The sequence below is a fragment of the Dipodomys merriami genome, unplaced genomic scaffold, assembly GCF_024711535.1.
Source record: "Dipodomys merriami isolate MVZ:Mamm:240054 unplaced genomic scaffold, mDipMer1.0.p SCAF_41, whole genome shotgun sequence".
In the NCBI taxonomy this organism is placed as follows: domain Eukaryota; kingdom Metazoa; phylum Chordata; class Mammalia; order Rodentia; family Heteromyidae; genus Dipodomys; species Dipodomys merriami.
Genome location: NW_027205715.1, coordinates 2,729,543 through 2,752,180, shown reverse-complemented (window position 1 = coordinate 2,752,180; position 22,638 = coordinate 2,729,543). Strand labels below are relative to the sequence as shown.

Sequence of the window (22,638 nt, the reverse complement as noted above, 5' to 3'; positions counted from 1 at the left end):
CACTACGTGTCAGATGTGGCAGCTCTGCAAAACATCAAGATGGCTGAGTCATTCCTAAAAGGGCCATTTAATGCTAAGCTCTTTCACATAAGATGCCCCACTGTTGTGATGAAGATAGAGCAAACATTGGATTTCATTTTCTTTTAGCCTTAATTAAATCTGAGTGCTATTAGAACCATTCTGTGTTTATGTATCATTTGTCAAATTTTGTCAAATTCCTAGCTTTTGACACATTTTCTTTATCTTTTTTGTCAAATTCCTAGGTTTATGAAATAAAGGATCATAATACCAACTCTAACATGAGATAGGATGAAAAAATTAAACTGCATTATTTGATGTCCATAGTAACAACTCAGGTACTCTTGGTCCCAGCTTATTTTCTCATTTAAATTGAGAAGTCAAGTACAGCACAAGGTAGCTTTCTATTGAAATATTATCCACAAGTCTTTACTTCTTTTTCGTCAGTTGTGGGGCCTGAACTCTGGGCCTGGGTGCTGTACCTCAGCTCTTCAGCTCAAGGCTAGCGCTCTACTACTTGAGCCATAGTGACACTTTCAGCTTTTTCTGTCTATGTGGTGCTGAGGAATCGAATCCAGGGCCTCAAAGCACTCTACCACTGAGCCACCTTCGAGGCCTACTTATTTTTCTCTTTACTGCAGTTTTCCAGGGAGTTCTACCAGCTCTTATAGGCTATAAATAGACAAATGATGAAGGAGCCCACCCCTACCGCATGGGTTAAGTAAGCTCAATTAAACAGAGTTAAACAGGTTTATTATAATGCCCCTCAAATTGTGTAACAGGCTAAAATATTATAAAAGAGAAAGACAGTATACAGAATTCCTGTATTGTACTTTTTATGAAGGAACAGATCTTGGGAATACAGTTCCAAACTGTCAACTGTAAGGTAGTAACACCACATGTTATCTCCCCACCCACACAACAACCTGCAAGAAGGACAAGTATTATCCCATTACAACTGACAATAAGATAAATACTTCGGCTGGGTGCTCATGCCTCACACCTATAATCCTATATACTTAGCAGGCTGAGATAGGATGAGGTTGGAAGTCAGCTCAGGCAAGAAAGTCTATGAGACTCTTATCTTTAAACACCAAAAAGTGGGCAGTAGAGCTGTGGCTCAAGTGGTAGAGCACTAGCCTTGAGCTGAAGAGCAGAGGTACAGCACACAGGCTGTACCCAGGGACAGTACCCAGGCCCTGAGATCAAGCCCCAGGATGGGAATATAAGCCAACAAACAAATGAAAGATTGGTGGCTCATGCCTGTAATCTTAGCTACTCAAGAGGTTGATATCTGAGTATCAAGGTTTAAAAAGCCAGCTTGAGCAGCAAATTCATGTGACTCTTAGGTCCAATTAACCAGAAAAAAAGCTAGAAGTGGGGGTATGGTTTAAGTAGTAGGGTACTAGCCTTGAGCAAAAAAGCTAAGGGAAAGCACCCAGGCCAAGTTAAAGTCCCAATAGTGGCACAAAAAAACAAATAACCCACCACTCCCAAACAAAAACAACTTCCGAGGTTTAGTGATTGGGTTAAGTTATTAACACCAAAGCCAGGCATAAATTAAGTGCTTCTGACTTTAGATCTCTTTCTACTAAACATGTGCCTCACCACTACCACACTTTCACTAATACATGCTAACTAACTGTAATTAGAACCTAGAATTGCTGGGTACCAGTGGCTTACGCCTGTAACCCCTAGATACTTAGAAGGTGGAGATCTGAGGAAAGCCAGCCGGGAAGTAAAAGTCTTTGAGATTCTTACCTCTAATTAACCACCAGAAAACCAGAAGCAGAGCTGTGGGTCAAAATGGTAGAGAGCTAGCCTTGAGCAAAAGAGCTCAGGGACAGCACCCAGGCCCTGGCTTCAAGCCCTACAACCCCCCTCCCCACCCCCCACCCCCACCCTCCCACGCACAGAAATCTAGTATTAAAAGTAATAAGCACCATCTTCACCAAATGAACTAGGTTAACTCCTTTTCAGGACACAGGATTGTGTGCATGTGTGTATATCACTAGGACTCCAGTGGAATCCCCATGGGGACAATTACCCCACTTAGCATACAACTGATAGCAATGTTTACTATTACCATTTCTGTTTTTTTATTTAAAAAAGAGAATGATATAAAAATGAGGAAGAAATCAAAACAAGAATTCAAATGATTCCATTCTTCCATTCAAGGAAGACTGGATGCCAACAAGACATGCAGAGCTAGACATGCTGACCCACCTTAAGAAATTCCTTCAGGAGAATTTCAGACCTTTCTTCGAACTCTTCTTGGATTTGAACTTGGTAATCCATGTCCAGGTAAGTAGGGTTGATCCATTCATACAAAATTTCATGCTTAGAAAGAAGCAGTAGGTGAGTTAATAATTCCTATGAATTTTGTTTTTATATCATTTCATGTTAGTAAATCCTCACCTGGTAAGTTTCTCCTATTAAGCCTAAAGTACAGGAAAGCTGAAAGTCACTATGAAAAGCTTAAGAAGTATTGAAGTATTAAGAAGTTAAGAAGTATTGAAGTTCAAAATCTATTTTAATGTGAAAGAGTTTAAACATTTTAAAGTGAATGATATGCTAGAGTTCCTCAGATAATAATTCCATGAATTTATCCTTACATCATGAGGGATGTGAGGGCTCCGAGGTATAAGGGGTTCAAGGTAGGTGAGAGGCCTGGTCACCGAAGGACCATGAAACCAGCCACTTATAGATAAGCGTGATGTTTCTTCCGACAGAACTTCAGACACCTGCAAGGACAAGACCAGCAGCCCATGAACACAAAGGATGAGGAGGGAGATACAGTCCAGACACATTCGAGGGTCCTTCAAGCTGGGTACAAAACAATCTGGTCAGGGTAAGTCCAACAGGAAGCTGTCATGTTTGGACAGTAGGTGACCAGAAGGCATGGTGATCCTTAGTACTCTCTATATATTTGTGGCTTACAGTCTTTACCTGGTGAAAGGATACTGGAGACACTTCAAAGAAAACCAGTTTGTTCCACGAAGGGACAAGAGACTTGACAATCTGCTTCGGCTGAAAGTGTTCTGCACCAGGAGAGAACACATTCATAAATGTGGCTCATTACCATTAACCATTTCCAGGCTGCTTCATTTCACTGTTCAACCCGCTTTACTCACACTTCTGCTGTGTGATGTGTGTTACTACCACATCACCCATCTATTATTGACGAGTGTTAGAAGTCAACCTTGGTGTCAGTCATTTAAAGAACTTGATTTCCTGTCAAGTAGGCCAGTCCTGGCACAGGAAGCTTTGTATGCTTTCTACCCTTTCCTGGTCAGTGTTCAGGTGTAGTGTCTCATAATTTCTCATCTGAAATTGATTCAACTCTTTTTCAGGAGTAATGATTATTTTAGTACAACTTGAAGAGGTGGGCTGGCATTAATTCTCCGGAGGTGGCCACCACAATGAATAGCTTTCATCTTCTATGACAAGGACTTACATTATATGTAAGGATGGTGATGTGGAACAATTGGGCTTTCATTGAGAAGTGGCCACTGGTGGTGATGAGCATGCTTGTCTTACCATCAGTGCTGTACAGGTCCAGAGTGCCCCCCAAGCTGATGTCCCAGGAAGGAACCAGGTAGAGAATGAAGGCAATCCGGCGTCCTTCCAGCTCATCATCATGGCAGAGAAGGGCATCTGCAATAATATTACGCATACTTTAGAACCTTGATTACATTTACTATCTGGCCATCTGGTAGTCACATGTAATGTCAGTTCCAGTTTTAAAATGAAACGATTTCTATTCTTCTGTAAGTAAAGAAATAAAACTCAGAAAACAGAGAAAGTGCTAATACTGAAGAGTGCATATACATAGATAATATAGCCACTATAAACATTGTTGCATACAGTCTTCCAGGACAATATGCCCAGCTCTGAATCTTGATTTTTAACTATCATTTTTCACTAATAGGAAGAATGACCACCCCAGGTCATTCTAGGACTTGTCATAGAAAATAGAACATAAGGGCTGGGAAGGTGGCTCAGTGGTAGAGTGCTTGCCTTGCATGCATGAGGCCCTGGGTTCGATTCCTCAGCACCACATAAGTAGCAAAGGCTGTAAGTGGTGCTGTGTCTCAAGTGGTAGAGCGCTGGCCTTGAGCTGAAGAGCTGGGGGATAGCGCCCAGGCCCAGAATTCAGGTACCACAACCGACCAAAAAAAAAAAAAAAAAAACCTGGAAAATACTTTTTTTGCAAACTGAGAAATAAAAGATGATGGACACAAGTTAGTTTAAAGGTCCTATCTTTGAATCAGGAATAATATAAATCTCAATATAATGGTAAGTAACAGTAATCATTGCATAAACAGTAATCTATAAATCCATGCCAATGGATTGAATGAATAATGGAGGAGAAAAGTTTCTTTGCAGTAGAATGACAACTAATAAATGTTGAAGAAACCACTGTATGATAAAAATCACCATTTGGCAACTTTTGTGCGATGTAATTTAGCAAGGAACATCACTAGATGCTAAAACAAATGAAAGTTTGTGGAAAATAGGATAATCCTATAATCTTAAAAGTATCTACCACATATTGACATGGGGGAAAAGCCACAACAGTGGCCAAATTAATCAAATAATCAAAATTAATACCATGTAATATGACACAAAGAAACTACCACCTAGAAGAATGCTGTGAAAAGAACACATTAATTCTGTAGTATTCCTGCCAAAAATGCATGCTTGAGTCTAATCATGAGGAAATATCATCAAACACAACTGGAATAAAGTGTTAAAAAGCTGGGTACCAGTGGCTCACACTTATAATCCTAGCTACTCTAGACGCTGAGATCTGAGGATCATGGTTCAAAGCCAGCCCAGGCAGTAAAGTCTATGAGACTCTTATCTCTCCAATAAACCACTGGAAAACCAGGAAGTGATGCTGTGGCTCAAGTGGTAGAGTGCTCGCCTTGAGCTGAAGAGCTGAGGGACAGTGCCCATGCCCAGAGTTCAAGACTCATGACCAACAACAAAAAAAGTAAATCTATAAATCTTCAGAAGCATCAGGATCCTAGAACTACAGTTAAGACTGGGAAATGAGGAAGGGGCGCGGTGGCTCAAGTGGTAGAGTGCTGGCATTGGGCTGAAGAGCTCAGGGACAATGGCCAGGCCCAGAGTTTAAGCCCCAGGACTGACCAAAAAAAAAAAAAAAAAAGACTGGGAAATCAGCCGGGTGCTGGTGGCTCATGCCTGTAATCCTAGCTACTTAGGAGGCTGAGCTCTGAGGATCATGGTTCAAAGCCAGCCCTGGCAGGAAAGTCTGTGAGAATCTCATCTCCAATTAATAACCAGAAAACCAGAAGTGGCACTGTGGCTCAAGTGGCAGAGTGCTCACCTTGAGCTGAAGAACTCAGGGACAGTGCCCAGGTCCAGAGTTCAAGACCTAAGACCGACAAAAAAAAAAAAAAAAAAAAAAGACTGGACACTGTTCTAGGCTAAGGGAGATTGAAGAGACAGGAAGTACATGTAATATGCAAGCCTAGGCTAGATCCTTTTCCTATCAGAAATCCAAGTAACAAGATGTGAGGGTAATCTAGGGTAATCCTAGTTAGTACTAGGACTAACTGGGCTGTGGTGGCTTGTATCCCAATCCTCCCTCCTCATGGCTCCAAATCTGTGCATGTCATTGAAGAAGACAACCTTCCCTGATAGAGGACTACTTTTTCTGTGGTCAAGGTTATGAGTAGCTGTGTTCCCTTGCTAGAACCTCAATGACCAAATAATGAAATGTGAATGGGGCCTGTGGATTACAGAAGAATAAGAAATGACTATTAGATTCCTGATTTGATTGTTTATGGTGTGTTATTGGAGATACAAAAGTACACAGAGTCTATGGAGCATTATGATTGCGACCTACTTCAAAGTAAAACAGGAAACAAATGTTTGTTCTGTCCATTTTACTTTTTTGTAGGTTTGAAATGATTTCAAATAAAAAAATAGAAGTTATAACATGGCTTTTCATGTGGCTCACTAAGTTATTCTCAAAAATAACCAATTTATACTTCACTAGGATGATGGATGAAACTAAATCCAAATCAAAACTTTAGTAAGATTAAAAAACTAACATTTTTTTCCTTCTGGGTGAAAAGCCAAACTTATGTTCAAAAGTTCATGTCATTAAGCAGGTAAAAATAGATACTTTTTCTTTCTTTTTTGCCAGTCCTGGGGCTTGAACTCAGGACCGGGGCACTGTCCCTGAGCTTCTTTTGCTCAACGATAGCACTCTACCATTTGGGCCACAGCGCCACTTCTGGCTTTTGCTGTTTATGTGGTATTAAGGAATAGAATCCAGGGCTTCTTGCATGGTAGGCAAATACTCTATCACTAAGCGACATTTCCAGCCTGGGATATTTTTGATGAAGGAAAAAGTGACAGGGACTATCATGGCTTAGTTGGTGTATTATATTCCAACAATATGTTCAAACTTTTTCCTTTAAGCAATACTCACGTATTACTTTCAAAATACAAAAAGGAAAAATGGCACTGAGAGTGATGGTTGTTTCTTAGGAATCCAATAGAATTCATAATGTTACCTTAGTATTTTGTGATGCTATATGCAAGGGTGTTATGTCTGTGCATTATGAAAATTTTTTCTGAAAATACTAGCAAAAGCTTTTATCATACTTTGAAAGAGAAGCACTGCCTTATCCTTTCCAACAGGGTAGCTACTTGTCCATATGTCTCATCAGGGAATTTAAGCTATGATTTCTTTTCATCATTGTAGAGTGAAAACCTTTAAATCTGACAGACATCAGGGCTTTAACTTCCTTACCAGTAAACTCATATTTGGCACAGGACATGTCAATGGTTGATTCCAGTGCTATGTTAGAAATGTCAGAAAGCCAAGTCCGGAAGTCTTCAAACAGAAGTTTCCTAGAAGTATGAAAAAAATATAACTTGTTATGCCATAGAGTAGGCGCTATCTGGATTTGGGCCACAACCATTCTTTCCTGGAAGTCATATTTTATTCAAGAGACCCATTCTTAGATTTTTTTTCTAAGAGATCCTGTGAACTGTCCCTTAACCTTGCATAGTTTAAGAATAATGTTCCCAGAGAAATAAGTGTAAATCCTCAGCTATTTTAGCTCTGAAGTCTCATTTATTTCATTCTTTCAGTCATTTATTTTTCCTAAATTTAAAGTATGTTCTACTATGGCATCACGTTGGCCTTTGTTACAACATATCACACTATTATTTCATTCCATCTGATTTGCAGATGTTTTTCAGCAGTACAGTTTTTTTTAAACTTCCAAAACCAAATGTATGGATTTCTTTCCATATCAACTTCTCTTCTCTGAAACCAGCTGGGCATCCTACAATTCAATTCTTTTTTTGGTTGGTCATGGGGCTTGAACTCTGGGCCTGGGCGCTGTCCCTCAGCTCTTCAGCTCAAGGTTAGTGTTCTACCACTTGAGCCACAGAGCCATTTCTGTTTTTTTTGGTGGTTAATTGGAGATAAGAGTCTCCTGGATTTTCTTGCCTGGGTTGGCTTTGAACCATGATCCTCAGGTCTACAATTCAATTCTGATACTATTTACCAGGAGTTAACATACAAAACTGCCCCCAATTTTTATTTTTATGTAATTTTTTATTGTGATTGATTACATAAATTTCAAATTTCACAGTATTGTGAGATAGTGATACTTAAAATCCCAAACACATTCTAACCTTCATGAGGCAAATTGTCATTATTGTGGTCTATAAAGTTTGTAAATTCTATAAGCTTTGACAATACAACTATCTCTTCCACATCGGGTGGTATGTACATTTCTTTCCTTTTGCTTAGTGTTAGCTGTTTCCTCTATCCCTCTCATTCCTTCCCTCCCATCGCTGCCCTTGAGTTGCTTAGCTCATTTTCATCAAAGTCCAGTGCAGCTGATTGTCCCCCATTTTCGATACTAATCTGATTGTCCCCCATTTTCGATACTAATCTAAGTCCAGATTATGAGCTGGGTTTCCAACTATAAAAGAGAGATTCCTGTAATACCAGTCTCAAGTTCCAGCATTTGCTAGGCAGTTTACTTATACTAGTTTACACACACACACACACACACACACACACATACACACACATTTACACACACACACACATTTACACACACACACACACACACACACACACACACACACTTGTTGTTGTTGGTCGTAACTTGATCTCAGGGCCTGGGCTATGTCCCTGAGCTCTTTTTGCTCAACGCTCAGTGCTCTACCACTTTAAGCCACAGCTCCACTTCTGGTTTTCTGGTGATTAATTGGGGGTGAGTCTCATGGATTGTCCAGTCTGTGTTGGCTTTGAACCACAATCTACAGATCTCAGCCTCCTGAGTAGCAGGATTACAGGTGTGAGCTGGCCTTACTAGTTTATTTTAAAGGATACAATTTAGAAACAGCCAAGTGGAAGAGATTCAGAGGGCAAAGGACCAGGGAATGGACCTGAGCTTCCATGTCTGCTCCAGGTACATCACCTTCCCAGTTTCTCCATGTTTCTAAAAGCTCTTCATTTAGGGCTTTTGATGGAAGCTTCATTACATAGGCATGATTGAGTAAACATTTGACCACTGGTGATTAACCAATCAAGTGCCAGCCCATTCTGTTTTCAGAAAGTTGGGGTGGTAGAATACTCTATAAAGCACATGGTTAGCTTTTCTGGAAAACAGTACCCCTTCACCTCCACCTCTGGGGATTTCTAAAAATTTCCCAATTACCATAAACCTAGATGTTGTGTGGTTAGTTGAAAGGGGGTTTATTTCTTGCAATAAATGATGCTCCATTTGTCAGGTGCTGGTGGCTCATGCCTGTAATCCTAACTACTCAGGAGGCTGAAACCTGAGGATCGCAGTTCAAAGCCACCCTGGGCAGGAAAGTCTGTGAGACTCATCTCCTTGAAACCATTAGAAAACCGGAAGTGGCGTTATGGTTCAAGTGGTAGAGCGCTCCCCTTGAGCTGAAGAGCTGAGGGACAGCACCCAGGCCCAGAGTTCAAGTTCTATGACTGGGAAAAAAAAAAAAAAAAAAAAAAAAAAGATGCTCCATTTGACTTAACTGATCTTTTTTTTTTTGGGGGGGGGTCTGGTCATGGGGCCTGAACTCTGGGCCTGGGCGCTGTTCCTCAGCTCTTCAGCTCAAGGCTAGCGCTCTACCACTTGAGCCACAGCGCTACTTCTGGCTTTTTGCTTATGGGGTGCTGAGGAATTGAGCCCAGGGCCTCATGCATGCAAGGCAAGCACTCTACCACTGAGCCACCTTCCCAGCCCCTTAACTGATCTTTTTGTTTGAAACTTAGTGCCAGTTATAAGGACTAAAATCAAATATCTACTTTCTGTTATAAATTGAAGTATTACATGTACTACCACCACCATTTAATAAGCAATTAGGTGACATTGTTATATAAGATCACAATGACTTTAAGTGGCAATATCAGTGAATACTCAACTAATAGCACAACAATTGGTAAAATCTTTCATAGAAGTTTGATGCTAAGGGAAGTCACCAGCAAAAATGGCCTCTATATAGACTTCTGTCTGTCAGTGTGTCCTTTCTGTTGGTATTGCAATTGAACCCAGTTCTTTACAAATGCTAGACAAAGTATTCCACCACTGCCAAATCCCCAGCCCCTAGAGATCTGTTTAGTATAATGTATTATTATTATTTTTTGGTTGGTCGTGGGGCCTGAACTTTGGGCCTGGGCACTGTCCCTCAGCTCTTCAGTTCAAGGCTGGTGCTCTACCACTTGAGCAATAGCACCATTTTCAGCTTTGTCTGCTTATGTGGTACTGAGGAATCAAACCCAGGGCCTCATGCATGCAAGGCAAGCACTCTATGTCTGAGCGACCGTCCTAGTCCCTGTATTATAGTTTTGATCATGCTGGAGTTTGAATTCAGGATCCTGTACTTGCTAGCTAAGTGCTCTACCAATTGAGCCATGCTTCCAGCTCTTTTCTATGACTTAAAACGCAGTGAATTTTAATGAATTAAAAGTGCTTTTAAAGAATTTGTTCGTTGTACTGGTGGCTCATACCTGTAATCCTAGCTACTCAGGAGGCTGAGATCTGAGGATTGTGGTTCAAAGCCAGCCCAGGCAGGAAAGTCTGTGAGACTCTTATCTCCAATTAACCACTGGAAAACTGGAAGCAGCTCTGTGGCTCAAGTGCTAGAGTGCTCACCTTGAGCTGAAGAGCTCAGGGACAGTGCCCAGGCCCAGAGTTCAAGACCCATGCTGATAGAAAAAAAAGAAAAAAGAAAAAAAAAGAATTTGTCTGAGCTCAAATTACACACGAACACACACACAGACACAAACACAGATATACACAGACACACACGTACACACATTTGTGCCAGTCTTGAGGCTTGAATCCAAGGCCTAGGCATTGTACCTATGTCCTTTTTGCTCAAAGCTAGAGCTCTATCACTTGAGCTACAGCTCCTGTTTTCTGGTGATTAATTGGAGGTAAGAATCTCACATCCTCCCCCGACCCCTCCCCAGCTAGATTTGATCTGTGATCCTCAGATTTCGGCCTCCTGAGTAGGTAGCATTACAAGCATGAGCCATCAGTTCCTAGATTCCCTATCCCAAATATATATAATTGAAATTCCCATAAAATGAGAATGATATTTAGTTTGTAATTAAATATCAAGTCTATAGGCCAGGGGATATAGAGTACACCTGGAATCATAGCTACTCAAGAAGTGGAGGAAGCCAGGTGCCAGTGGCTCACGCCTGTAATCCTAGCTATGCAGAAGGCTGAGATCTGTGGATCATGGTTCAAAGTCAGCCAGGGCAGGAAACTCTGTGAGACTCTTATCTCCAATAAACCACTAGAAAACCAGAAGTGGTGCTGTGGCTCAAGCGGTAGAGTGCTAGCCTTGAGCTGAAGAGTGCAGGGAAAGTGCCCAGATCCAGACTTCAAGCCCCAGACTAAAAAAAAAAAAAAAAAAAAAAGGTGGAGGAAGCAGTACTTTTAAGTGTAAGGAGAGATTTAGCAAAGTTAGTGAGATCTTATCTAAAGGACAAAGTTTCTAAGGGTGTGGCTCAGTGGTACAATATTTGCTCAACACATGCAAGATGCTAGGTTCAATCTTTGGTATTCTCACCGCACCCCAAATATTTAAGTGAACTACAAGATTTCATTATCAAATACCTTTTGTAGGTTCCATATAATTCAAACCAAAATATCTCACAATAATAGTATTTATCATAACAGGTTTTTTTTTTTTGTTTGTGTGTGTGTGTGTGTTTTTTTAAAGCAAAGCTGCAAATTACACAGATGGGCTAAGACACCAAACGGCTGAATCAGACTTTGGGCAATGCAGGTGATAAAAATTTCTGCAAAGTCTTGTTACTCTAAACAAGAATATCATCAAAGCCTTAAACCCAAGGACATCAACTTCACAAATTACTCCATGGAAAGTTCTCTTACTGACTTTTTGAATGATTTACGGGCGTATTTTCTTTCTTTTCTTTCTTTTTGTTTTTTGTAGGTCATGGAGCCTGAACCCTGGGCCTGGGCACTGTCCCTAAGCTCTTCAGCTCAAGGCTAGTGCTCTATCACTTGAACCATAGTGCTACTTCCAGCTTTTCTGCTTATGTGGTGCTGAGGAATCGAACCCAGGGCCTCATGCATGTAAGGCAAGCACTCTACCACTGAGCCACCTTCCCAGCCCTTATTTTCTGAAACACTAGCATTTATTAACTGTACTTATGAGAGAACTCCCAGAACCCTACTGGGAAGTAAAAAGATTAGTTTTCTGCAATGATCAAGTAATTCAGGTTCTCACTGTTCTGAATATTTGAGTATGAAATGTAACTTAGGCCCAGGTGAAATGATTACCAGAGGGGTATAGTGAATTAATAAGACAATGTCTTAAATAGCAAGACTATCTCTCTTTGGGAGAGGGGTATGTTTTATAAGAATAGTATGAGGTATAGTTAACCTTTTTTTCTCCTGATTTCATCAAGCTCAAGATGCTTTTTTCATTATAAGAAGTATTATTTTGTATTTGCTTACAGGAAAAAAAAATACTGCTAATGAAACCAGTATAAAAGAATGACTGTGCAAGACACAGGATCTGAGATATTCTTAAAAAATGTCTTTGAATTGAAATATAGTATATTATATTGCCATTTTTCTCTTCCTTCCTTCCTTCCTTTCTTCCTCCCTCCCTCCCTCTCTCTCTCTCTCTCTTCTTTTTTTCGTTGCGTATGAACTCAGGGACATGCACTTGTTAGGCAGGCATTCTACTCCTTGAGCCATATCTCCAGCCAAAGGGTCTTACCAAGTATCTTAGGCTGGTCTTGAACAGTTGTGATCCTCCTGCCTCAGTCTCCCATGTGCTGGGATTACAGGTATATCCCCTTCCCCAGAGGTTTGTTTTGTGTTAAATTCATACACATATTTAGTGGCTGTATAATTTCCACTTTATGTTTTGTATCCTTCTCTATATGTATTATGTATGTATGTATGTATGTATGTATGTATGTATGTATGTATGTATGTATGTATGTATGTATGTATCTATCTGAATGGATAGTCATTTAAATCTCAATACCATTATGAATACCATTACAAGAACTGTATGCAATTTCTGAGCACATCCTTAATTTTATTTTATTTTTGCCAGTCCTGGGGCTTGAACTCAGGGTCAGGGCACTGTCCTCGAGCTTCTTTTGCTCAAGGCTAGTACTCTGTCCCTTGAGCCACAGTGCTACTTCTGCCTTTTTCTGTTTATGTGATGCTGAGGAATTGAGCCCAGGGCTTCATGCATGGTAGGCAAGCACTGTATCACTAAGCCACATTCCTAGCCCTCTAAATTAAATTTTTTGTCAGGATAAATTTTAAGTAACATTACTCTTCAAGAACGTATGCTTCCTTTTAAGGGTTTTGATACATCCTTCCAAACTATCTTACTTTAAAAGAAAAAAAAAGACTGCAGCAATGTAGAAAACTATTTATGCTTCTGTCAATACTGGGGTGTCTGTTTTCAGTAGTTCCTAGTTTAATGTATTAAAAATAGTGTCTGTATTTTTTTTTTGCCTAGGAACAAAGTTGAACTTTTTTTTTTGGGTCCAGTCGTGGGCCTGAACTCTGGGCCTAGGCGCTATCCCTCAGCATTTCAGCTCAAGGCTAGCGCTCTACCACTTGAGCCACAGCGCCACTTCTGGCTTTTTCCCCCCCTGCTTATGTGGTGCTGAGGAATCAAACTCAGGGCCTCATGCATGAAAGGCAAGTGCTCTACCACTGAGCCACCTTCCCAGACCCAAGTTGAACTTTTTTGTATGTGCTAGTACTGGGTCTTGAACTCTTCAAACTCTTACTTGGCTTTTTTGCTCAAGGTTGGCATTCTACCACATGAGCCACATTTCCATTTATAGTTTTTTGCTGGTTAAATGAAGATGAGTCTTATAGAATTTTCTGCCCAGTCTGGCTTTCAACTTTGGTCCATAGATCTTAGCTTCCTGAGTTGCTAGGATTACAGACATGAGCCAGCAGCACTTAGCTAAAGTTGAACATTTTATCATTAAGAATCTTACCTCCAGTTAACCACCAAAAGAAAGCCAAAGTGGAGCTGTGTCTCAAGTGGTAGAGCAAACCAGCTAAGGGACAGCGCCCAGGCCTTGTGTTCAAGACCTAGGATGGGTGTGTGTGCACATACATGCATACATATATGCATGCGTGCACACCCATACCCACACCTGTATGTGTGCACACACACACAAAAATATGGATAATCAGCGTTCAAAGTCAACATGAGCAGGAAAGTGAGTCTATCTCGAAAACCCAGCAAAAAGCCTGGCTGGAGGCATGGCTCAAGTGGTAGAGTACTAGATGAGTAAGGCACTAAGTCCCTCCCATCCCCCCCCCAACACACACACACAAAGTTGGGCTTTAGATTTTGGCATCAGTCAGACTTGGATTGTAGCCTATCTCCCTGGATTTTATTTTATTTATTTTATTTTATTTTTTGTCGGTCATGGGGCTTGAACTCTGGTCCTGGTTACTGTCCCTCAGCTTAGCTCAAGGCTAGCACTCTACCACTTGAGCCATAAGCACCACTTCCTCTCCCTGGATTTTAACTGAGTAGCCTTGAAGTTATATACTTTCTCAGTTTTCTCCTCCTGTACAAAATAAGATGTCAACAAACACTATATGTCATAATGTTTAAAGCACTATGCTGCCTAAAATATATACCCAACATATATGATTACTTGTTTACCTTAATGCTGAGATATGAGGCTCTCTTCTCTTCTTCAAATCATCAGACTTGATCATGGAAAAGCAAAAGATAAAAAACATTTCCTATTAGAGCATAATAGATGCACAGTGTACACTAGTAGAGTCTGGCACTGTGGTTAAAAGCCTAGATAATGAAGCCAACTGTCTGAGTTTGATACATGGTATTTCCATCTGGCAGTTGTGATTTTGTTAGGTGAAGAGTCTCTTTCTCTCTTATTCAATCAACTGACAGGTAGGTATTTAGAAAGTCTATTGAGGGAGATAAACACTAAACAAAAGTAAATGATTAGCATATAGGTCACAAATGCATAGGAAAAAGCTGCAGGGTAAAGAGTGAGAAGTGCTCAGAGTTGGGAAGAGTTTGCAATTGTACATGGAGGCCAGGGTAGACTTCAGTGAGGTGAAGCAAAGCCTTTTAAGACAGTAAAAGGTACAGAGCAGGGGGAAAAACAGAAAATGACATTAAAGAGATAATGGTGGGGCTGGGAACGTGGCTCAGCAGTAGAGCACTTGCCTTGCATGCTTGAGGCCCTGGGTTCGATTCCTCAGCACCACATAAGAAAAAAGCCGGAAATGGCACTGTGGCTCAAGTGGTAGTAGAGTGCAAGCCTTGAGCTGAAGAGCTGAGGGACAGCACCCAGGCCCAGATTTCAGGCCCCACGACGGGACCCCCCCAAAAAAAGAGGTAATGGTTTTGTTTTTTTAAATACAGCTTTTACTCAATGAAAGAAAGAACCAATGGAGATTTAAAGCAAAGAGGTGATATGATTTCATTTATTTATTTGTTTGGTCAGTCGTGGGGCCTGAACTCTGGGCCTGGGTACTGTCCCTCAGCTCTTCAGCTCAAGGCTAGCGCTCTACCCTTGAGCCACAGCACCATTTGCAGCTTTTTCTGCTTATGTGGTGCTGAGGAATTGAACCCAGGGCCTCATGCATGCAAGGCAAACACTCTTACCACTGAGCCACCTTCCCAGTCCAATTTCATTTATTTTTTAGGTAAAATTCACATTAAAAATTTTGTCACTTTACTTAAACTTGCATAATTAAATGAGTTTGATATATGTGTTCACTATGGTATAACCATCAGCAGTATCTAGGTATTTAGAATTTAACAGGTTGCTTTTTTGTTTGGCATTTTTCACCAAGCAAAATGTTTTCATGTTGTAGCAGTGGATTCCTTTCTATTGCTGAATGACCATTCCTCTCTATGGACATACTATTCCATTCATTAGCTGATGGACATTCAAGTTGTTTCCAATTTTTGACTATTATAAATAATGCTGCTATGTTCACTTGTAAACATTTTTTTTTTTTTTTTGGTTCCGGTCATAGGGCTTGAACTCTGGGCCTGAGCACTGACCCTCAGCTCTTCATCTCAAGGCTAGTGCTCCACCACTTGAGCCACAGCGCCACTTCTGGCTTTTTTTCTTTTCTTTCTGCTTATGTGGTGCTGAGGAATCAAACCCAGGGCCTCATGCATGCAAGGCAAGCGCTCTACCACTGAGCCACCTTCCCAGCCCTGAACAAATTTTTTATGTGAACATCTGCTTTTGTGCTGAACCCTTTAACTTTTCCTTCAGTCCTGAATGTGCTTTGAAATTTTCTTGGGTCCATTTACATTTTCAAAGAACACAATGCTATTGTGTAAGATGGTAAGAGTGGGATATTGGTTATTATACTAATACAATAATTCCATTGAAAGACAAAGACATCCTGGACCTGATGTTACTGGCAGTGGAAGTGGTATCAAGTGTTTTTCTCAGCACAGATTTTGAAGGCAGATAGAAAAATTTACCAATAAACTGGACATGAGGGATGAGAAAGAGAAAAAAGTCAACGATAATTCATTTTGGCTTGAAATCAAGGTGCCACTAATTGAGATGGGGAAACCTGCAGGTAAAACAGATTTAGGTGGGGAAGATTAGGAGTTTGGTATGGGAATTAAGTTGAGACTCTTGTTATGAGAAAGCCAGGAACAGGGTGACAGTGGCTCATGCCTGTAATCCTAACTACTCAGGAGGTTGAGATATGAGGATCACAGTTCAAAGCCAGCTGGGGTAGAAACGTCTGTGACTCTTATGTCCAATTAACCACCAGTAAACCAGAAGTGGTACCAAGGCTCAAGTGGTAGAGCTCAGAGACAGCGCTCAGGCCCAGAGTTCAAGCCCCACGACTGACCATTGAACTTGAGTGAGACTCCATTGAACTTGAGTTCAATCAGTCTCAGGACTAAGCCCTAGAGTATTCAATCATTAAGAAGTCAGTTATTTGCAGATGATCTAGCAAAGGACACTAAGGTTTGGCCTGTAACTCAGAAGGAAAACTAAGAGAGCATGGTATCCTGAAAGCAAAGTAAAAAAAAAGTTTCTAGGAAGAAGTGATGGATTAGATCGACTGCTTCTCCTTTCCTCCTTTTTTTAGAGCCAGGGTTTCCCTGACTCAGGCTGGCTTTGGAATTATGTGTGGGTGTAGCCACATTCATCTTCCAAATGTTTCTTTTTTTTTTTTTTGTCGGTTGTGGGGCTTGAACTCTGGGCCTCGGCGCTGTCCCTCAGCTCTTCAGCTCAAGGCAAGCGCTCTACCACTTGAGCTACAGCGCCACTTCCGATTTTCTGGTGGTTTACTGGAGATAGGAGTCTCACAGTCTTTCCTGCCTGGGCTGGCTTTGAACCGCGATCCTCAGGTCTCAGCCTCCTGAGTAGCTAGGATTACAGGCGTGAGCCACCAGCGCACGGCTTTCCAAATGTTTCTTAAACATCAAGTAAGAACTGGAGGCTAGGAATGACCTTGACAATTACAGTTTCAGCGGAGTAGCAGAGGTGAAAGCCTGATAAAGTGGGCTTACCAGAGAATAGGAGAGGAATTTGAAATAGCACAGACAGCTCTTGAGGTTTTTGTGTGTGGTACACTGAAAGGAATTATCCAGAAGAGAATGAAAAACTAGTGTAGTTTTCTTACTGTAAAATGGGAATGTGGCTTAGTGGTGGTAGAGTGCTTGCCTAGCATGCATGAAGCCTGGGTTCAATTCCTCAGCACCACAGAAACAGAAAAAGCCAGAACTGGTGCTGTGGCCCAAGTGGTAGAGTGCTAGCCTTGAGCAAAAGAAGCTCAGGGACAGTTCCCAGGCCCCGAGTTCAAGCCCCTGAACTGACCCCCCCCCCAAAAAAAAAAATTATGGAAGGTGCTGGGAATGTGGCTTAGTGGTAGAGTGCTTGCTTAGCATGCATGAAGCCCTGGATTCAATTCCTCACTACCACATAAACAGAAAAATGTTAGAAGTGGCACTGTAGCTCAAGTGGTAGAGTGCTAGCCTTGAACAAAAGAAGCTCAGGGACAGTGCCCAGGCCCTAAGTTCAAGCCCCAGGTCTGGCAAACAATAACAACACATGACTGAGAATTCCTAATGACAAACTTAGCAGGGGTGCTAGAATGTCAAAGACCCAGTAATCTATTCAATTCATACTATAAGCAAAGAAAAGGTAAAGAGATATAGGTGAGTTTGAGGGGGCAGATGACTGAGAACTGGTTTTACACACTGTCGTAGGGAGAAGAGATGCCTTCCAAAAGTGAGCAAGGTAAAAATTTATTCACACCAAGCTCATTTGGATACAAGTGGTTGCTTCTTCTTCATAACCCATAATTCTGTTGATTATTTTCCTTTTTACTGACTTCACAATCAATGAAGTATTTTCATCTGTCAAACTGTTTCAAGTAAAAACTACACAATAACTTAATAATTAGTCCTAAATCAACGAGAGACCAAGTGTTACTAAAATTGACATAATTATAAAGGAAGAGAGCTATGATTTTTCGTTAACCTGGGAAACTTACTTTAGCTAAAAGTTTAGGAAGTGGAACTGTGGCTCAAGTGGTAAAGCACTAGCCTTGAACAATAAAGCTCAGCACCTAGGCCCTGAATTCAAGCCCCAGGACCAGCACGAAAATTAATAAAAATAAAGTTTACATGAAATTTTCTGAATTTTAGTGTCATAATTCATGTTTTTAGCCTTGTTAATTGAATCATTTGTACAAAGTCCAGGGACAGACTGGTGTGTGGCAAGTTATTGCCAGCTGACTAGAAGATCAATTCTAGTGAGAAAGGATGAGAGAGAGAGAGAGAGAAAGAGAGAGAGAGAGAGAGAGAAAGAGAGAGAGAGAGAGAGAGAGAGAGAGATCCACTATTTACTCTTATCCCAGATAAAGGGGGAAACAAAAAGAAACAAAAGATTCATCTTTATTTATTTCTTTTTTTTTTTTGTCGGTTGTGGGGCTTGAACTCTGGGCCTGGGCGCTGTCCCTCAGCTCTTCAGCTCAAGGCGAGCGCTCTACCACTTGAGCTACAGCGCCACTTCCGGTTTTCTGGTGGTTTATTGGAGATAGGAGTCTCACAGTCTCTCCTGCCCGGGCTGGCTTTGAACCACGATCCTCAGATCTCAGCCTCCTGAGTAGCTAGGATTACAGGCGTGAGCCACCAGTGCCCGGCTTTTTATTTATTTCTTAACATTTAAGCCCTGATGTCCTTAAGGGCTTTTGGTGGTTTTTTTTTGGTCATTTGTGGGGCTTGAACTCTAGGCCTGGGTGCTGTCCCTCAGCAAAGGCAACCACTCTACCACAGCCCCACTTCTAGTTTTCTGGTGGTTAATTGTAGATAAGAGTCTTAGACTTTCCTGCCCAGGCTGGCTTTGAACTGAGAACCTCAGATCTCAACCACCTGAGTAGCTAGGATTACAGGCGTGAGCCACCAGTGCCGGTCCTGTCCCTGAACTTTATTGTTCAAGGCTAGCTCTCTACAACTTTGAACCACAGTGCCACTTCTGGTTTTCTGGAGATTAGACTCTGATGGACTTTCTTGCCTAGGTTTCTTTTTAAAAAGGATTTCCAAGAGTGATGTATTCATGTGTTCCATGTACTGAAAGTTATCCCCAAACTGAGGAAACACAAGATTTTTATTTCTATACTAGATGCAGCTGTGTCTTCTAATAGAATAAACAGCCTAAAATTCAAGTTAGTCTTTTCTGGCCAATTAAATTGCCCACCAAGAAAAAAAAAAGGATGGAGGGCTGGAGATGTAGCTCAGAAGTAGTGTTTACCTCATGTGCTTGAGGTTTGAACTCTGCATGTGGTGGAGCTGTGAAGAGGAGAGAATGGATTTAATTCTCTGCTAGACATATTGCAATGCAGAATACACTGCAATAGTTCTAGCCATCTAAATCAAAGACAACTTTTTTTTGTTGACAAAGATATCAATTTTAAATGGTGATTATATTCCAACATATATTCTTTATACCACTATCCAAAGTCTACTTCACTGCATGATATAATGTATCACTTACTGGCTTAGTGCATTTTTACTTATATCTGTACTATCACATCATCCTTATTAGAGTCTTATATGGAAGGAATTGCCAAAATTGTCTTATAATAATTATAGCACCTAACAGATGGCTAAGAATCACATTATGTTAAATGGAGGAATGCTTTTAACAATATTAAAGCAAGGACCAAAGCAAACCCAATCTAAAATCCAAGTCTTAAAAATACTGACAATTATGAAATGATAACCTCTTAGCACATAATCTTTAAAATAACAATAAAAATAATTTTAAAAAGATACTGGTTTTATTGTTCATGAATGTCTTAGTTGCAAGAGTAAATATGTCAAGGGAATAATTACCTGCTGAAACTTATATAAATCGTTATATTTCTCATGGAAGTCCAAGTTCAAAAGTTCCTTCTGAAGCCCTTCCAAGAACTCTTGACTTCGGATGAAGTTTGGGATCACACAGTGAAGAAAAGGGTCCATGTCCATGATTATAGCTTCTGTTGAAAGGAAAATATTATGGTTGTCTTCCCTTTTGTATTTATTTATTCATATATTTAGTTGAGGCAAGGTCTCATATCTCAAGCTGTTCTCTAACTAGAGATCCTCCTACCTCTATTTCCAAAGTGCTGGGATTAGAGGTGTGCTTCACCATACTAAGCCCCTTTTGTACCTTTGATCTCTGAGTAATACAGCAGAGGAGACAAGAGAGAATGGTCATACATTTTTTTTTTTCTGGTAAAAAGATATTTATTAAGTCTTAATGATGTAACAGGTTGTTTTTAAAAATAACTTTAAATGTTATTCCTCTTAATGGTCATACATTTTTGAGAACCTAAACTTAAGTCTAAGACTGGGGGAATAATTATAACCTATCTTAATTTTCTTTTTTGGGTTAGTTGTGGGCTTGAACTCTGGGCCTGAGTGCTGTCCCTGAGCTCTTCAGCTTAAGGCTAGCACTCTACCACTGGAGCCACAGTGCCACTTCTGGTTTTCTGGCCGTTAATTGGAGATAAGAGTCTCAGGGACTTTCCTGCCCGGGCTGGCTCCGAACCAAGATCCTCAGATCTCAGCCTCATGAGTAGCTAGGATTACAGGAGTGAGGTACCAGCAACCGGCTTTTCTTTTTACTTATTAGATGATCCTACCATTTAAAGGCACTGTGCTTAAAATGCTAGTCCTTAAAATACTGCAGTTGATGTTATTAAATTGAAAAGGCCTTTTTTTTTCAGTTTAATGACGATTGAATTGGGCTTTTTTTTTTTTTTTTGGTCGGTCGTGGGGCTTGAACTCTGGGCCTGGGCGCTGTCCCTCAGCTCTTCAGCTCAAGGCGAGCGCTCTACCACTTGAGCCACAGCGCCACTTCCGGTTTTCTGGTGGTTTATTGGAGATAGGAGTCTCACGGTCTCTCCTGCCCAGGCTGGCTTTGAACCGCGATCCTCAGATCTCAGCCTCCTGAGTAGCTAGGATTACAGGCATGAGCCACCAGCGCCCCGCTGGGCATATTTTTTATTCATCTTCCCCAGGCCTAAAAGAACAGCCATGAGATTAGCAAAACTGTATGGCAAATTGTGTTCAATCCCACCTTTTCTTTCCCAAAGTGAGTGCTTTTTTTTTTATTTTTTTAAATCAGTTCTTTCCTAATGTCTTCTAATTCCTTTTAACCCTACCCCACCACAGCACCTGCTGGCTCTAACAGGCTAGGTTAGTATTACAAGACCACTACTGCCTACTAAATGTCTGGCTAAGAGGTGCTTTACATGAATTCTCTCACTTCTCCTTGACAACTCTGGTATAAATACTATCACTAATCTCACCCAATAGATGAGAGCACTTTAAAACACTAAGGTATCCCTCTGACTTTGCATCCTAAGCAACCAGGAGTCACCTCTCCACTTGAAACAAACAAACAAAAACCCGATGGCCTACTTTGGAAGAAAATGCATTAAACATTAAAGCAGAATTCATATCTTTTTTTTTTCTTTTTGCTGGTCCTGGAGCTTGAACTCAGAGCCTGGGCACTGTCCCTAAGCCTCTATGTGCTCAATGATAGAGTTCCACCACGTGAGCCACAGTGCCCCCCCCCCCGCCCCCGGCCCCGTATGTGGTATGAGGAATCGAACCCGGGGCTTCATACATGCTAGGCAAGCATTCTACCACTAAGCCACATTCCCATATTCTTGAAGTTGGTAACTTCGAAGATAAGTCTGGAATGCTCTGGTTAAACCCCCATGGGACTGCAAAGCATTATCTTTACTCGAAAAATTACATAAGCAATTCAAATTTCTGTCCAAATGTTCAATGGTTTCTACTCATGGAAATATTTACTGATGCTACAGGATGCCTGTCAAACCCATTTACTATCATTACCATCCTTCCCAGGTACATACTATTAATGATCCCACGGAAGCTTAGAGAAGCCTGCTACCCAAGGATGCACACAATCAGTGAAGATTCTAAGTCGGGGGCCTCTGATTCCACGCCGAGAACGATCCACTACCTCTCAGATTCAATCGCTTACACATTTCTAGGCCCTCTCTTTCCCACATTCTCGGGCCATCGCTTAGGATCTTTCAAACAAACCGAATTTCCAACGAAAGACGGCAGTAGCCGAGGCAAAGGCGGCCGTGGTCCTCCCGACCCCGCCTTCCCGGCAGCCCCGCGCTCGGCTCGAGCCCCCCAAGCCTCTCCCGAGGCTTCCAGGACCTCCGCGCCCGCGACTCCCCCCCGCTCCCCGCCCCCGCCGCAGCCCATTACCGTGACTGAGGGGCGTCCGGTGGCTCCACGCCTCAGCCACTTGCTTTTTCACACCATTTTCCTTCACAGCGTCCGAAAACGCTGCTATCACCTCTTTCTTTTCCCTTTTCCTCACCCAGACCACGTCGAACACGGCAGGCCGCTTGCCACTCATTTCTCAAGGTAAGAAGCCGAGCCGCGACGTTCAAGCAGCCATTTCCCGGCAGAAACTACTCTTCCCAGCCTGCCCCTTTACCCACGCTCCCTAGCGCCACCCAATGGGCATGGGGAGGCGGAACCCATACTTGATTC

General features: G+C 41.5%; 1 protein-coding gene across 2 annotated transcripts in view; it reads right to left on the bottom strand.

The window, feature by feature from the left end:
- The window catches only part of Ogfod1 (2-oxoglutarate and iron dependent oxygenase domain containing 1), a 28,811-nt gene extending 6,180 nt beyond the window's left edge, over window positions 1-22,631 (bottom strand). For both annotated transcript variants that reach the window (XM_069992335.1, XM_069992336.1), the window contains exons 1-8: window positions 22,348-22,631; window positions 19,945-20,090; window positions 14,251-14,297; window positions 6,812-6,912; window positions 3,559-3,675; window positions 2,968-3,059; window positions 2,634-2,762; window positions 2,245-2,358 (exon numbers count right to left, since the gene is read on the bottom strand). In XM_069992335.1, coding sequence (XP_069848436.1) covers window positions 2,245-2,358; window positions 2,634-2,762; window positions 2,968-3,059; window positions 3,559-3,675; window positions 6,812-6,912; window positions 14,251-14,297; window positions 19,945-20,090; window positions 22,348-22,501 — 900 coding nt within the window. In that variant the 5' untranslated portion in view covers window positions 22,502-22,631. The remainder of the gene's footprint in view (window positions 1-2,244; window positions 2,359-2,633; window positions 2,763-2,967; window positions 3,060-3,558; window positions 3,676-6,811; window positions 6,913-14,250; window positions 14,298-19,944; window positions 20,091-22,347) is intronic.
- Window positions 22,632-22,638: the final 7 nt, after the last annotated feature.